At 42.4% G+C, this 17,311-nt stretch overlaps 1 protein-coding gene across 2 annotated transcripts; it reads left to right on the top strand.

Moving 5' to 3' along the window:
• Nucleotides 1–3,204: 3,204 nt before the first annotated feature.
• On the top strand, nt 3,205–13,865 carry det1 (DET1 partner of COP1 E3 ubiquitin ligase). Of its 2 annotated transcripts, none has more exons than XM_080028403.1 (9): nt 3,205–3,344; nt 4,114–4,485; nt 5,493–5,759; nt 6,586–6,798; nt 7,203–7,426; nt 8,576–8,705; nt 10,967–11,157; nt 12,424–12,615; nt 13,124–13,865. In XM_080028403.1, the coding sequence occupies exons 2-9, from the start codon at nt 4,237–4,239 to the stop codon at nt 13,311–13,313; spliced, it is 1,656 nt and encodes a 551-aa protein (XP_079884529.1). In that variant the 5' UTR covers nt 3,205–3,344; nt 4,114–4,236; the 3' UTR covers nt 13,314–13,865. The 2 variants fall into 2 exon arrangements, with proteins under 2 accessions (XP_079884529.1, XP_079884528.1); XM_080028402.1 differs by having other exon boundaries at nt 3,205–3,424.
• Nucleotides 13,866–17,311: the final 3,446 nt, after the last annotated feature.

Genomic DNA, 17,311 nt, shown 5'->3' with positions numbered 1-17,311 from the left:
CTTTTACTCACGTAAAGAACTTCATACCTCTCTTAAATGCATTAAACGTTCAAAAGTTTCAACACTTGGAAGGGACTTAAGAAGAACACAGGGCTTTTCAATGACACACACAATAAATGGCGACTTTGACTGATGGGAAACACTGGACAAACATTCTTTGGGTTCCCTTGGGGCCCCTGGACCTTGGCCCTGTGGAGGCCCCATGGATTCATGAATCCATCCATGCAGCAGACGAACAGTAACCGGCCTCCCTTCCCATCCACCTCTCTCAAACAGTCCAGGAGCTGAGGAGTAGACTGTGGCAAACTGGCCATTCCATAATGCATCTGTGACCACTGTAATATTTTCAGATAAAAGCCGAAATCACCCTCCTGTCATGACAGACACGAAAAGTTCATGCTGCACGAGGATTGCAAAGTTGCTGTGTGAAAATGTCCTATTGTGCTCTGAAATTAGGCTGGATCGAAAGTTAAAAGCTTTTTGTTAAATGCCAAACACAACTGTCTGAGGTACAAAAAAAGAAGGAGGAAACGGTAAGACCATGTGTTCATTGTTTGCTCCCCGTACTTGGAATAACCTTTTTCTAAGTGCCTTCTACATAGGAGTTTTATCAAATCAATGAATTTGCTCTATACTTTGTATCCTGGTGTCCTTTAATGTGAATGCTCTTTTTTAAGGTGTTTCTGCCTGTTCTAATGACTTCAATTCTAGACTTTTCATTTGAGATCCATTATTGACTGTTCCTAAACTCTGTGTTAGAGTCTTCATCTGTCTTTGCCTCTATTCTATTCAAAAAAATAAATTAAGATTATTTTTTAGACAGTTTAACCACCACGAGCGCCACCCTTCCATTCCATTTTTTTTTTTATAAATGTCGCACACGAGATCTGCATAAAGGCACCGCTTGGACCAGTTGCGATTCTTAACCATCCTTTATTTTTTCCCCTGACTGCTGAAAAGAGAACTAGGCTGTTTGAAATGTATGCAATCATTTTTGGGGTATAGGATGATAGCGCCCCAAAAGCATGTAGTTAGGAGAATGTGTCTGCACCGTTTCACCAGCAGAAAGAGATGTGTACAAGAGCAGGAAAAATAAACACAGTGGCCACTTTGGGCTGTAAAGAGAGCACAGAAGGATGAAAAAAAAAATATCGAAAATAAGCGCTGTGTCTTCTGGCAAGATGGGCTAAAAAAAAGAAGAGAATTGATGTACAAAAACACTCTCCATCTCTTCTCCACTTCACGGGCTGATGCTAAAAGCTAAGGTGAGGCTTCCTGTGTGTGTGGAGTGTATCTATTTATTAGAAAATAACAGGAGAAAAAAAAAAGAGGATAGTACTACATAGTTTTCTGTTTTCAATCACTCCCATGCAAGTTACTTTTGTAGCACACACGGCAAACAGTTGTACAGTGTGCGACACACACACACACACACACACACACACACACACACACACACACACACACACACACACACACACACACACACACACACACACACACATAGGCTATAGGCCTGCACACATATACACACACACACGAACATGAGTGCCGCTCAAACACGTGCACATAAACTTTGCACAAAGACACAGACATCAACATCTTGAAGCACAGGTTTAATCAGGCATAGTTGAAAAGGAGAATGCCATTAGATTTTTAAAGTGGGTAATTTCACATCCCACCCTCCATTCATTTCTTCACTTTTCTTTTAAAACCCCGGCCTTTTCATACATGTGCTTTTATAGAAAATTACAACATTTAGAGAGACTCTTTGGTCAGGGATAATTGCAGATGGAAACCATTAGCAGTCTCCCAAGACCAATGGACTTTGAGCATTATTCTCTTTCTTTTCAAAATGCTATTCTCAAAATGCAGGAACCGCATGCCTCATCGGAAAGTGGATAATCATAATTTAATTATCTATCATTATGGGGGGCAAAGAGTAAGTGACCTTGGGTTTACATGCTGTTATAAACAAATCATTTCAATTAAATGGGCTAAACAAATAAGACACTTTTATACACTGTATTTGGTACTACAGTGTTAAAAAACTGTCTTGTTTTCTCCGCACCGGTTAATTTTTTTTTAAATTTTACCCTGATCATTTAGCTGAGGCCATTATAATCACGCTCAAAGTTTGCCGGAGCACTTGCACTCCTCACCTGCCTAGCCACCTGATCAGTAAATTGGCACTTCAGGGAAATCAAAAAGGTATAACTTTGGCTTGCGCGTGGCCAATATAAGGGTCACCATAAAACTACAGTTAACTGCAATTACCCATTTAAATAGCCTATTATATTTAGTGAATTGTAACACTAGGATGCTCCAAAAATGATTGATATTTGTATTAGTTTGAGTGACTTTGAGATTACCACAACGTGTAGTAATAATATGCAGAAGTTAAACAAATACATTTAGAATAACAATATTGCAACAAACTGCTGTGTCAGTTAGGTTATTCCTTTTGCCATAAAGATAGCACAACTCCTCCAATTGACCTCTCCTTTATTTTATTTTATTTTTTATTAACCTTTATTTTACCAGGAATTATCCCATAGAGATTAAAAATCTATTTTTCAAGGGAATCCTGGCCAAGAAGGCAGCATACAAACATTAAATTTTCACCTTTAGAAGACAAGAAATTCCACATTTAAAATAAACGACAAGACACTAAACACAATAAAATAAAATAAATCATAAAGGATCAATTTCATTGTCATTATTATAGGCTAAGATAACAAATTGACTCATTGAACATGTTTTTTATTTTTTTTTACGTTATTTTAATTTATTTTATTGTTTGGCTGTGCTATGTTATTTCATGTCCTCTGTACTCTCTAATAGCCTATGTAAAACGTGTCCTATTGCCTCTGATGTATTTTTGACGAATCAAAACATGTATCTTCCTGTATCCGTCCTGTAAAGTAGGCTATCCCTATTAGTCATCTCTATCCAACATACAGAAAGCGTGGAGTTATACTTTACTTTGGCCATTATTTGCATAACAGCTATGTATTACTTTGGTAGGCCTACTTGCCAGGCTCACATATCCATTTGACTATGCCAAACTAAATAGTTACATTTTGCAATACCACGTTCCACCTGAGGAAGACGTGTTGGCGCTGTTTAAAACAGCTCCAACTTTCACCTCACACCGGCACCACCGGCTGTCTTCCTCTTTTTCCTCTGCGGTTCATCCCGAGGCTGACTCACAACAAACACAACACACGGCTCTAAATGCTTCGGACTGTTGGATATTGTCCACCGTTTGCACAATGGCGAGATAATTGACGCTGGACGTTTCCCACGGACGCGGGGTGCAAGCTAGCGGCCTCTAGCTAACTGTAAGTGGGACAAACTTCAGTCCTCTTGCTAACAGCACTCAGAGCTCCCCAATAACGAGCCGTTTGTCTTTTAGAAACAAGTGAGTAATAGCTTACTGTGCTACATACATGTCTACTGATATAATAGCTGCTCTGTTCTTTTCCAGTTAAATGAGCTACTGAGTAATGACACACGTTTTTAAACCAGGGTCTTGGGAATTAACAGTGGGCTCTGAGTCCAACTGGACAGGAGAAGATTCCCCCATTACTGCTGACCACTCACATGTATTCTGTCTCTGTGTTCCTCTATCTCAATCAATCCGTGATGTGAGATTTTTGAAGACAGTGGCATGATTCAGGCTGGGGAGATTAAATGAAACCTGCTGCTACGTTGCATTGTGGGACATGTAGGATTGAGTCATTTTAGATCTTAAGCCATAGAGTCAGGATATCTCCGCCTGTCTCTCTCCACCTTTTATACCTTTTTAAGAACTGAGAAATTGTGTCCTATCCAGCTCATATATATGGACTTGGATGTGGAGTGCTGATCTAAAATGTTTTTTACAAAGGCTTTACTAAAATTGACCTAACCTTTTCTAGTGCTCTTTCTTTCTGGCCAGCACCGGTCCGGTAGCCAAACAATAAGCAGTCCTACTTAAATATACATAGCAGGTATTTCTGTAGTTTGATAACACCAATACACAACATAGTGAAATCATTGATTACATTTTCACTTGAAAATTGAGCTGTCATCTGTTCTTTTTCTCACTGATCACTTTTTTTCACTCAGGTAAAATGACAAAATGCCCGTGCTGTTGACATAGTCTGTGGCGCTCTTCTAACTGCCTTTTGAGGAGAGAGGAAAGGAAGGGAAGGGAAGGGGGAGTTTGAGAACCACTGTCCAATCATAGAGATGGATGAGGACACGCCCACCCTGAAGCCCAGACGGATCCAGAATCAGAACGTGGTCCATCGTTTGGAGCGGCGGCGGGTGTGCTCTGGCCGGCCCGGGGCTCACTGGTACAGGGTGCGCTGTTTCCACCAGAACCTCTTCCCCAACTTCACCGTGGTCAACGTGGAGAAGCCGCCCTGCTTCCTCAGGAAGTTCTCCCCCGACGGACGCTGCTTCATCGCCTTCTCCTCTGACCAGACTTCCCTGGAGGTAGAGGAGAGACGCACACACACACACACACACACACACACACACACACACACACACACACACACACACACACACACACACACACAACTGTTAGCTGTTAAGGCTGTTCCCGTCATGATATTTGAGGCCCCCCCATCACCGAAAGCAGTATTATTAGCCAATACTATTTTATTTTCTATTGATCCGCGACCTGACCCTGGATAAGCAGATGAACATGACTGCAATGAAAACACTGCATGATCCAAGACAATAACATACACAATGTTATTGATATCAGTAATAACTTTTGAAATGTAAACCGCAGCTTCTTTTTACAATAAATCCATACTCTCATAGATCCAAAATTGAAATGTTTTTTTATTTTTTATTTTTTACACATTTGTTCCATTATCGGTCATTTATCGTTGTTAGCTTTAACACTAAAGTAACTTAGTTTTCCCATGATGCTCTGGGAGAGTCTTTTGACCAATCGAAGGTTTGTTTTTGTCTGTTCATCAACGGGAGGCGGGTCAACTCGTAGACTTCATGGCCCACGAAATGGAGTGGGGGGGGGGGGAAGCAAAGTGTTTCACGTGTTTTATGTCATCCGATCGGCTCCTTTCAACGAAACCCCGATCAGACTTCTTTGAATGATTATCCGCCGATACTGATCAATGGGACTGCGCTCAACTATAATAGATACCCTAATATCCGTTAACAAATTTAAACATATTTTTTTTAATCAGCCCCACCCCAATCTGCAATTGTTTTGGTCAGGCAATGTGTTGCTTCACCCATTTGATCTGAATGTTTTAATAGTCTTTGTCTCTTTGTCAGCTTGTTGTATATTTGCATTGTGTTTTGTGTGTGTTTTGTAATTTTACTCAACATCATTGTAAATGAAGGGTCACCCCTCAGTTGATCTTTCGAGGATAAATAAAGGGAAAATGAAATATTGTGTGATTGAACAGGCCTACACTGGAGCAGACTGTGGTGCCTCTTAACTAGCGCGACTGTTTGTCCCGTAGATCTATGAGTACCAGGGCTGCCAGGCTGCTCAGGACCTGCTGAGAGGCCAGGAGGGAGAGACTCTTCTCACCGCCAACGACCAGCGCTCCCTCAACATCCGCGGCCGCCTGTTTGAGCGCTTCTTCTCCCTGCTGCACGTCACCAACGTGGCCTCCAACGGGGAACACCTCAACAGGGAGTGCAGCCTCTTCACGGACGACTGTCGCTACGTCATCGTGGGCTCAGCCGTGTATGTCCCGGAAGAGCCGCCTCCTTACTTCTTTGAGGTAAAAGACTCCAGTTATTAAGAGATGCACCGCCACCGATCCACTATATTTTAGAACGATCCGATTCCGATGTCTGATTTTTTTTTTTTTGGCCGATATCCAGCGATACCAATACTGTCAGCCATCATAATTATTCTACATTTCTTTGTTGGTGGTGATGTTATGTGGAAGGTTAGGAAGGCTTAAGAGACACGGCAATTCTTATTTTAAGAGAGCAACACATATAAACAAATGCGTATAGGTTTATCTTAACAGCTTTGAACGGTCTGAATACAGAAGCATTTTTTGATTTTGATTTTGATTGATTAGGATCCCCATTAGCCACACACCGCAGTGAGAGCTAGTCTTCCTGGAGCACAGCCGTCACACAACATCAGAACTCTACTTTCTATTGCTAAATTCATTTGAACGTGTGCTACATCACATAGATATGGTCTTAATAATGTCTTTTTCTTCTCATAGTTAAACTAATTTAATTAAAAAAAATTTAAAAACAGACTATGGAATTTGGATCGGTATATGGATGGGAGTTGTCAGTCCGATGAGTAGATCACAGCCATTTCGGATATTAATATCGGATTTCTACAGGTAAATCCCATTGCGACCGGAGACTCTTTTTCAAGGGAGACCTGTTCCCATTTACAAGTTACCATTCATACACCGATAGCAGGTTAACTATCGACATTCACACGAGGCAATGTGGGTGAAGTGTCTTGCCCTCGAACCTCCAACCCTTTGATCATTGGCCGACCCACTCTAGCACCTGAGCCACAGAAATCGCCATATCCATATCTCACCTCCACCCCCCCCCCCCCCCCCTTACCAGGTGTATAGGAACAACGAATCAGTGACTCCCAACCCGCGCTCCCCTCTGGAGGATTACTCCCTGCACATCATCGACCTGCACACGGGCAGACTGTGTGACACCAGGTCCTTCAAGTGTGACAAGATCATCCTGTCTCACAACCAGGGCCTCTACCTCTACAGGAACATCCTGGCTGTGCTGTCTGTCCAGCAGCAGACCATACACGTCTTTCAGGTCAGCACATTCACCCCTTTTAGAATATTAAGAGGAGACATGGCACCCTTGATTTTATTCAAGCCCTGGTCAATTTATTTATTTATTTTATTTTTTTCCGATTTTTGTTTTCCATAAGATGTTCTCTTTCATACTAGTATAAATAAAAGGCCCATACTGTTCTTTTTGGTTTTCAACTCGACCTTCTCTGTTTGCGTATGTATGTTTCCTACCGGCCATTATTTCAAAGCTTCTATATTTATTCAAACATTTCTGGAAAAAAAATGAAATACCAAAAAATGGTATTCGAACAATTTGAGCAATTTTTTGATGGAATTGTGTGCAGTTCAAAACACCTTCTGCTGCTCTATAAGAACACATTATAACGCCCTCAAGTATCATCTCTCCTCTACCCCCGTTCCTAGGTGACTCCAGAGGGCACCTTTCTAGATGTCCGGACTATCGGGCGCTTCTGTTACGAGGACGACCTCCTGACCCTGTCGGCGGTTTACAGTGAGGCCCAGGCAGAGAGTCAGCCGGGCTTCCCTCGCCTCTACACAGACAAAACCATCAACTCTCTCAAACACAGGCTGCTGGTCTATCTGTGGAGGAGGGCTGAGCAGGACGGCAGCGCCACCGCCAAGAGAAGGTTTACAACGCCACACACACACACACACACACACACACACACACACACACACACGCTCTATCACACTCTTTTTTTTTTGGTAAGATAATTTTTTGGGCATTTTTGCTTTATTAGACGGATTGGAGAGACAGAGTTGAAATGGGGCAAAGAGGACATGCAGAGAACTCACTCGGGCGGGATTCGAACCCGGCAGTGACTTGCCCCACTAAGCTATGGGTGCCCTCAACTCTATCACACTCTTAAACTGTTCACTTTTATTACACCCAGCCCACTTTTTCTGCAGAATTCGACTCTGCGTTCCAAATCGCATACTCTTTTTTTTCTTTTTCTATTCCCTACATACTTAAGCTGATCAAGTTAGCTAGTTCTAGTTAGCATTCAGCGGGCATTCAATTGGGACATACCTTTTTTTAGTAATTTATTACAACATAACATCACGCCTTGATCTTGCCTCTTGCTTTTATATCCAAGGCATTGCTGCTGGTTGGTTTTCATATCAGTGGATGTGATGTATTATTGAGATTTCATTTTAGAAATACCTGACAGGTCTTTGATGTAATGAACCAATGAAAAGGAGAGAAGGAGAAGGTTTGATATTTCTACTTTAAAACGCAACCCCGCCACAAAGCAATCGGCAAATTAATGATTTTTTCTTCTCTCTCCTTCACTCCTCTTGTTCTCTCATTGTCACTCCCTCTCTCTCTCTCTCTCTTTCGCTCCGTAGCTTCCTCTGCCTCTCATTTGCTCTCGGCTTCTTTACACACTTTTTAGCTTTTTATCGCAGCCAATACAAGACGGGAGGCTGTCGTCAAAGCCTTTCTTTATTTTTTCTTTCTTCTTTATGGTGTTTGACGTGACCGGTAGATTATGTCAGTGTTTTCTGCGTTGTCGTGTGTGTTGAGAGATTCTAGGACACTGTGTGACGTTGTGTTTTCCAGAATTAGTCTGCAAATCGAAAGGAGGTTAAATGCATTTTTTTTTATATACATATAGGTTTGTACAAGTTCAAGGTGTTATGATGAAAATTACAAGTAGAAGTATGCCGTGTGCATGCAACCTACATACTTTTTAATGGACATCTGCAGTATGTAGTATAGTAAAAAGAAAAGAGTTGACTTCACCTCCCACTCCTGCTTTTTCTCTCCTCAGATTCTTCCAGTTTTTTGATCAGCTGAGGAGGCTGCGCATGTGGAAGATGCAGCTGCTAGATGAGCATCACCTCTTCATTAAATACACCAGCGAAGACGTGGTCACACTCAGAGTCACTGACCCCTCACAGGTATACACACACACACACACACACACACACACACACACACACACACACACACACATACACATTCCTCCCTGTGTTCTCTTTGTGGCCTTCCCTCTGGTGTCTAAAGAGCAGGGATTCCTCTGTCAGGTCTCCAAGGACACGACTTGGCTCTTCATTGTGTCCAGGCCGAGGGTGTCTTTCATGGAGACAACAAATAGATCTAATTAATATTTGTTCTATTCACCTGGAAATCCCAGCTCTCTCACTCCCTTTCCTATCAGTGGTTTTCATCACACCAGTTGAAGTATAAATGCCATAATGTAGGGCCGGGCGATTTGACCTCAAATCAATATCATCATTTTATTATTTGCTCTCAAAGGTCACTGACGAGGTGTGTACTCTAAATATGCTCAACTATTAAAGCTGGGCTATTTTTTTTTCTAATGAAAAAAAATAAGGAAACACAATTATTATAACTGAAATCAAAACATCACTTGAAAGGAAAATGTCATATTTTTGAAGTAAAAATCCACTTCTCTAAAACAGTAGAAAATAACTTGCATTTCTTCGCAAACAAAACGATCTTAAATATTTTCCATTTGAAGATTAGGAAATAACTAGAACATCTAGGAAACAAATATTTTAAATAGCTATAATAATAGCCGTGTTAAAAGTAAAAAAATAACTAGGTTGTGCTTTTCTTCTTTTTTTTAAGTAAAAAAGAAAAATAACGACATGGGCAAGATTACGTCGGTTAGATAATGGATTGGATTGGATGGATTTATATAGCGCTTTTCAAGGCACTCAAGGCACAAGGCGCTTTACAGGGTTCCGGGTTCCATTCGTTCACACACAGTAATACCAGTCAGTGGTAAACTACGATAGTAGCCACAGCTGCCCTGGGGCAGACTGACGTTAGAGGTTCTGAAAGTAAGTTTTGGTATAAATCTTTGATTATTTCCCTGCCCTAGCATAATGAACATCGCATCACTCTCTTTCTGATTGTATTGCTTATTCATATATACGTATATATTAGAGGTGGGCATAGATTAATTTTTTTAATCTAGATTAATCTAGATTAATTTTGGAATTAATCTAGATTAAAATGGCTCATTTGAATTCATTCATAACATGTGTGTGCTCCTAAATAATGACTCAAAGTAAGTCTTTGAGAACGTGTTTCTCAAGCCAGGTGGCGCATCAGACCAGGGGCTCATCTGCTTGAGGAAGCTGTTCTACTATGATAATTGGTGATGAAAATAAATAATGTTCAACAAGATGTTACTTAGTAACGCGTTACCGGCATCGGACCTCTTTTTTCAGTAACGAGTAATCTAACGCGTTACTATCTCCAAACCAGTAATCAGATTAAAGTTACTCATCAAAGTCACTGTGCGTTACTTTTTCTGTAATTTTCCTTAGTGAAACATTTTACATAACTGCACAAATGACTGCGATTGCGATTTTATGTAAATAAATGTGCACGCATGTGTCTCTAAACGCTCCAACTGCTCCAACCGCTCCTCTCGTCTTTTTGGTAGCGCCCCTCTCTGACATGCAGCGTGTGTGTGTGCGCCTGTGTCTCTGTGTGTGTGTGTGCAGCAGCATTACGGCCGAACTGTGGCGCAAAACAAAGTTTTCCCCCCGATGAAATATAGCGTCTGCTAAGGGGATATTTAGGATTCGGGTACGGTGACGTTGAAGAGATAGAAGTGTTTAAAACTTGGAAACTTATAGTCACGTGGCGACCGGTGGCCACACACACCCACCCTGCGTTCCAATACCCGATTGTGTCGTGGGCAAGTGATGGAGAGAGAGAGCGGCGGGTGTGTGAGAGAATAAAGGCTCCTCAAGTGTCAACAACGGCCCCCGGCTATTATTATCTCCCCTGAGCCGAACAGGAGGTGGAATAAGAGATTAACGGCGATATTTTTTTTATCGCCGATAAGAGTCTGGCGTTAACGCAGCACGTTAACGCCGATAACGGCCCACCACTAGTATATATACATAATTATTAATATACATATGCATTATTATAGCTTTTTATTATATATACTGACATGTTGATAACATAATACTAACTATCCAAGCCAAATTGATCTGTTAAGACTAGATACGTTTTTTTACTTCCTCCTTCCCCCTTTCGAGCTTGTAGAAAGTGTCTGTTTTTTTTTGTTTTTTATTTTTTATTAATCTATTACTATTTAAACTTGTTTTTTTTTTATTGCTTGCCTGTTCAAAATAAAGAAAAGAAAATCAATCAATCACTCTTTCTCTGCCAGCCGTCGTTCTTCGTGGTGTACAACATGGTGTCTACGGAGGTGCTGGCTGTCTTTGAGAACACTTCAGACCAGCTGCTGGAGCTCTTTGAGAACTTCTGTGACCTGTTCAGAAACGCCACGCTGCACAGCCAGGCCGTGCAGTTCCCCTGCTCCGCTTCCTCCAACAACTACGCACGGCAGGTCCAGAGAAGGTAAACCGCAAGACGGGGACATGTACTGTGTGTGCTGCCCAGTCAAATTAAAGCTATAGTGTGTGTGTACCTTTTTTTTCATATACTAGATGAATGACTGTTTTATTCAAGCCATCGCCAAATGAGTTGTACATAACATGTTGATGAGGCCTATATCAACTCCACAAAACTCTCTGTATTTCGCAAAAAGCGGCAACCAAATGTTCAACTTGTTAATTCTACTGCTAAGAAAAAAAACGGACGCACAGCAGAAGGGATAAAATCCATGCTCGACCACCGAAGCCTTACCTCCATGTAGATGCGCCCAACAGTATTGTTGTTATTACTCTGAATTTCTCATGGGTGCGACAGATGTTACTGCTCTTTTCTGTATGAAAGAAATTAAAATAAAAATCTGCAACCGATGGTGTGCAGCCAAATGTCAGGGCGGATTTGAAGGCGCAGATTAGGGAAAGGGAAGCAGATCAGCAGGGATGGCCTGGAGGAAGAGGAAGGAGTTTGAGGGACTTAAATCTGGATCAAGAAGAGAGACAGTGAGACAGCCAAGCGTGGCCCTGATTGAATTTGGTGCTTCCACTGGCCAGCCTAGGTGACAATGTCCTCAGTGGAAGGTGAAGAGGGGAGGGATGGATGGATGGATGGAGGAAGGAGGAGAAGATAAAGGGCTGGTTTGAGCGAGGGGAAAGAGCTTACAATTGGATTTTAGAGTGGTGTAAATTGATATCTGGAGAGAAGGAGAGGAGAGAAATTGAAAGCTGGAGAGCACATTCAGCAAACCAGGTTTCGTACCACTTACAACTTGGCCAGAGTGAGGCCTGTTCCAAGCCACAGACCGAGTTTAGAGCGGCGGGCAGGTCTGCAACAAACAAAGCACAAAACAAGAGGGGAGAGGGAAGCCAGACATAATGGATGGAGAGCTTAAAGGCTTGAAAAGGAAGAAGATAAAAGAAGAGGAAAAGTGACACCACGAAGCACTGCTGAGAGTGTTGGTAGTGGTGGGACTATCATTTAATAATGATAATAATGGATTGGATTTATATCGCGCTTTTCAAGGCACTCAGAGACGCTTTACAGGGTTCCAAATTTAGTGTTTGAAAAAAGTGGCTGGAAATAAACACTGTTGTATGTTTGTTTATTTTCTCAACTTTGTTCAAACCAAGAGGGGTAACACTTTAGGGTCAAACAAGCATCTTAAAGGAAGTAGTGCATCCATCCAAAAAAAGAGACGCTGATATCTCTGTCTGTCTGCCTGTCTCTCTGTCCTAGATTCAAAGACACCATTGTGAACGCCAAATACGGCGGGCACACAGAGGCGGTGCGCCGGCTGCTGGGCCAGCTGCCCATCAGCGCCCAATCGTACAGCAGCAGCCCTTACCTGGACCTGTCCCTCTTCAGCTATGATGACAAGTGGGTGTCGGTGATGGAGAGGCCCAAGACCTGTGGAGACCACCCCATCAGGTACACACTCCTAGCACGCTCAACAAGCCTTCTCCTCCAACCATGCAACTCAGTCACACAGCGCTAGAATACTTCCATTCAAAAGAAAGATTAAAGAGAGGAGCCATGAGTAGTTGGATTTTCACTCAATTGGCCACAATTTATCAAGAGAAAGACATTCTCCTTTTTTACACAATTCTAAGTTCTGTATCATTTGGATTTTGAATGTAAGTGAGTGAGTGCCTCTAGATGAAACTAGAGACACTTTTCACACATCAAATGTGACTCAGAAATGAACACAAATGTCTGGGTTAATCGACCCTGAGCAGCAAAGGGTGGGCATATCCATATCTGGTGGATGAACAGACCAGCAAGCTCATGGGTGAGAGGGGGCTTAGGTGAGAGTGTTATACGTTTGATTTGTTAGGTTTCTATCTGATATACTTTGTTTGACACAGTGATAACAGAGGCCTTTTAGAAAAGACTATATGATAAGTCAAAGGTAACCCCCCACTCTCCTTCCCCCCAGGTTCTATGCGCGTGACTCTGGCCTGCTGAAGTTTAAGATCCAGGCCGGCCTGCTGGGACGGCCCGTCAACCACGCGGTGAGACGCCTGGTGGCCTTCACCTTCCACCCCTTTGAACCATTCGCCATCTCTGTCCAGCGCACCAACGCAGAGTACGTGGTCAACTTCCACATGAGGCATGTCTGTGCCTAAGGGACACACACTTACCCTCAATAAAACTAGCAGGACCGTTGTGCTTCTGCTGGCAGCTACTAGCCACAATACACCACTAACATTTCCTCCATGGAGAGGCACAAACAGTTTGCTTTTTTTTAGTGGCCCTCTCACCACTCCAGAGAAATCACAAGTCCTCTCTCCCTGTATTGTCCTCACGCTGTGGTCGCTCCACTTCACCCCCCTCCTTCCCCTCTGAGAGAAGGCTGGCGTTCTGCTTCTCCCTCTGGTCCACACCGCGTCCCTTCCTCTCTGCCGTCCTCCTCTGAACAAAGAGGGAGCTGTAGAGAGGACGGGCTGGTACAGGTGAGAGTGGAGATGGAGAGAAGGTGATCGATGTGGGGATGGAGGTGGGCAGCCGTAGGTAGCCGCACTTCTCAGAAGGAACTGAAAAGGCTTTTCTTCTTTTTTCCTTTAACGCTGAACATTCATGTCAGAAACATCTTTTATCCAGCTGGTGCATCTCCAGCTTCAGTAATTATTTTTCTCGCGTGGATCGGGAATTTTATATTGTATTGTTTTTATACATATGACCGCTTGTATATATTTTATGCCAATAAAAGCGTTTACATTTTTCTTCTTGTGTATATTTTTTTCCGGTGCTTGAGATATAGAGAGTGTTCCTGAAGGATAGGGAGCATTTTTTTTTGCATTTTAATGTATGCTGCTGTAAACAGAATGGTTTGGTTTATAATTTAAATCTATACATGAAGGTACTTAAATGCTGGATATGGTGTGGCAAGAACCCTGAAGCAGCATTTGTATGTTGGTGCTTCCCAACTCCTAATATTGACCAGTATATTTTTTCTGAGATGTAGAAGAAAACCTGTGTGCGTGCGTGCGTGCGTGCGTGCGTGCGTGCGTGCGTGCGTGCGTGCGTGCGTGCGTGCGTGCGTGCGTGCGTGCGTGCGTGCGTGCGTGCGTGCGTGCGTGCGCGCGTCTGCCTGAGCCTGAGCCTGTGCAGCCATGGTATGGGTTCTTGTGCACATGTCAGTGGGGAATGTTTGGAGTAGAAACCCAATTGCATACATTCCCTGCGTTCCAATCCCCATACTTCCATGCTATTTAGTATGCCAGAAAAAGATTTAAGATGTCCCAATACATGCACGTCAACTGTAGTATGCTGAAAATAGATAAATGCCCCACTAACTCCAATAGCATTTTTCAATAGCAGTATTCGTCTTTATTCTTGACATTTCTCGACACTGTGAAAACAAAACCTTCTTTATCTGATATTTTTTCTCTCCTGTGGCCCTAGAACTCTACCTATAACACAAATAATATAATCATAACGAGCTGTACAGACAGACAGTGGTTGAGCATAAACATCTCACTGTGTACAATGCCGTGGTTCCTTTAATGAAGGATATCAGCACAGCACAGGTCTGCAGTGCATACAGAGAGCAGACGAGACACAGTGTAAAAGTGTCATGATGTTTAATTTGACTGCTGATTCCTGCAGTCTGTTCTCCCGCAGTGTGAAGCATCATTACATTGTTATTCTATATCAGGTCCATATGTTCTGCAGACTGAAGCGCCGGACATCTGTTATTAGCTTAGAATAGGCTACGTTATTAAAAACACGCAGATAGAAACAAGTCTACCAATATGCAAATTGGTTAACACCCCCCCCCCCCCACACACACACACACACACACAAACACACACACACACAAACACACATCCTCTCATAGCATGAACGCAAAGTCTGAAATAGGCTACATGACCAAGCACACGTGTAATAAACACACATGAGCAAACAAAACCAAATAGCCCACACCTAGGCAGCTGCAAGAGGTCATGGAGAGCAGGTGCTGAGGGATTAAGTGTTCTGCCTCTGGTTACACACTACTGTGGACCTGGCAGAGGTTGGTGTGCGTGTGTGTGTGTGTGTGTGTGTGTGTGTGTGTGTGTGTGAGCGAGAGCTAGAGAGATGGACAGACAAGGGGCTTTAAGGAGAAAGAGTTGGACAATTGGTGAGAGAAGGAAAAACAGGACGCAGGGAGGTGGAGTTTTGCATGAGCGCAGTAAGCACTATATATCTTGTAGATCAAGGCTTAAGGAGGTCATGTTATGTCATTGTCATTAGAGTGTTTGTGTAAGCTGTGTGTGTTTGTGTGTGACAACATGCTGTGATAATCAACTAATTACAGGATGCACATGCAGGGAGCAGACAGGCCTAAATACAGTATGGGAGGAGGACACATTTGTCTGTTGTCCTCCCGTCTGTAAGAAAGCATAAAAAAAAGACTGCCTACAGCAAATGCGCAGGACTTAGAATGTTTGAGTGCAGGCTGAGGAGGAGAGTCCCTGTCTCATCTGACTGTCACAGGCTAATGCTGATTTTTGTTTAAAGCTACATTTGTGCTGTTTTTACCCAATCAAATGCTGCCAGCCTTGTTTTTTTAGTCTGTTTTCTGTTGGAAATGTAAGCCTCTTGTATCTAAGTAAGCAATTATCAGCTATTCAATGTCCCCCACAGATGTTTAAAAGCCAGTGAGGACGGGCGGGCTGCTGTGTGGAGTTTAATGTCCCTGCTGGAGTCTTCTGGCGGAGGATATTAAATTACCACATGAACCCAGTGCAATAACAAATATGTTGCATCTGTCCTATTCCTAAGAAGAAGGTAAACCCAAAGCCTTCTCCCTGACCTTGGTTGCTACGGAAACATAACCGCTCTCTGCTTGGTAACCTAGTCTTTTCTAATTGCTGTCGTCTTGGCAACAGCGCAACCAATGTAATTCAGAGAAGGCCACAATTTCTAAGTGTTTCCTCTTGCGCTGTCTGAACACACACGGACACTTTTAATCTTTTTTTTTTTTTTATAAAAGGTAGAGCCTATAGCAGGTTTGGCACTGAAATACCCAGAGTAGCTAATTGTACTGTATAGTCAATAACAGCACTATTAAAAAAAAAAATATATATATAGCCTATATAATTATTTTCTCCATTGTAGTGTGCAGTAGCCTAATTGCCAACCAGATGTAGCCGGGGGGTCCTTCTACAGTTGGCAGGGCATAATGCAGAAAGACTAGGCTATCTAAGCTAATTTGACAAAATAGGAATTATCATTTGATTAAACATAGCCTAGGCTACATATTCACATATTGAGTAAACTGTGGTATCTGAATAATGTTGCGATTGAGAGTGAAAACTTGGTAGACAGTGAGCAGATTAAACAGTCCAAAGCTGTGAGTCATAGCTTGAATACAGTAAATAGGCATAATAAATGGATTTAAGGGTCGTAATTGGTTGGCCGGAAATAATTGAAACGTGTCCAAACCTATAGGTTCTAATACTCCAAGCGGTTGTTGTGACAAGATTCAAAGTGTTTATTGTCATATGCACAATAAGAAACATGTTCTCTCAGTCATGAAATGAAATTCTTCCTTTGTTTTCCACAGACTGAATGCCGAGAAGGAAACATGAAAATATGCAATATACATGTAAAATAGAAAAAAAAATGCAGCAGCAATACAGAATATACAATTTACAAAGCAAATAGAAGAGCAGCATCCACTTGTAAGAGTATTTAATTAATAGTGTAACATGAACATTAAATGAACACTAAGTAGCCTACCGGGGCTTCTCAGACAGGGCTATGGGGAGGAACGGTATAGCCTACTGAACAGTATATCCCACTACAATATGTTGTATGTGACATGTGAGGAGACACACTCCTCTCTCTACTGCTTATTACCTGCCTTGACACTGGGCAAAAAAGGATCCAAAAACTATAAAAACAGGACTTTTTCTTATGGTGGATTTGAAAATGACTGCATCCTCGACAACAGCCCCGCTCCATTCTGATGGATTTAAGAGCTTTAGTGAGAGTAGAGTAGTGGTTCAGGTCCACTCACTCACACTGCTGAAATATACAGGCGGTGTTGGGTGTTGGGGGGGGGGGGGAGAACAGATGATTATATGGATTCAGCAGCTGCAAAAAAAAAAGATCAGAAAAGATTTACCAGGTGGGG

The sequence above is a fragment of the Ammodytes marinus genome, assembly GCF_949987685.1.
Source record: "Ammodytes marinus genome assembly, chromosome: 5".
NCBI classification, from domain to species: Eukaryota; Metazoa; Chordata; class Actinopteri; order Uranoscopiformes; family Ammodytidae; genus Ammodytes; species Ammodytes marinus.
This window is presented reverse-complemented; position numbering and strand designations above follow the sequence as displayed.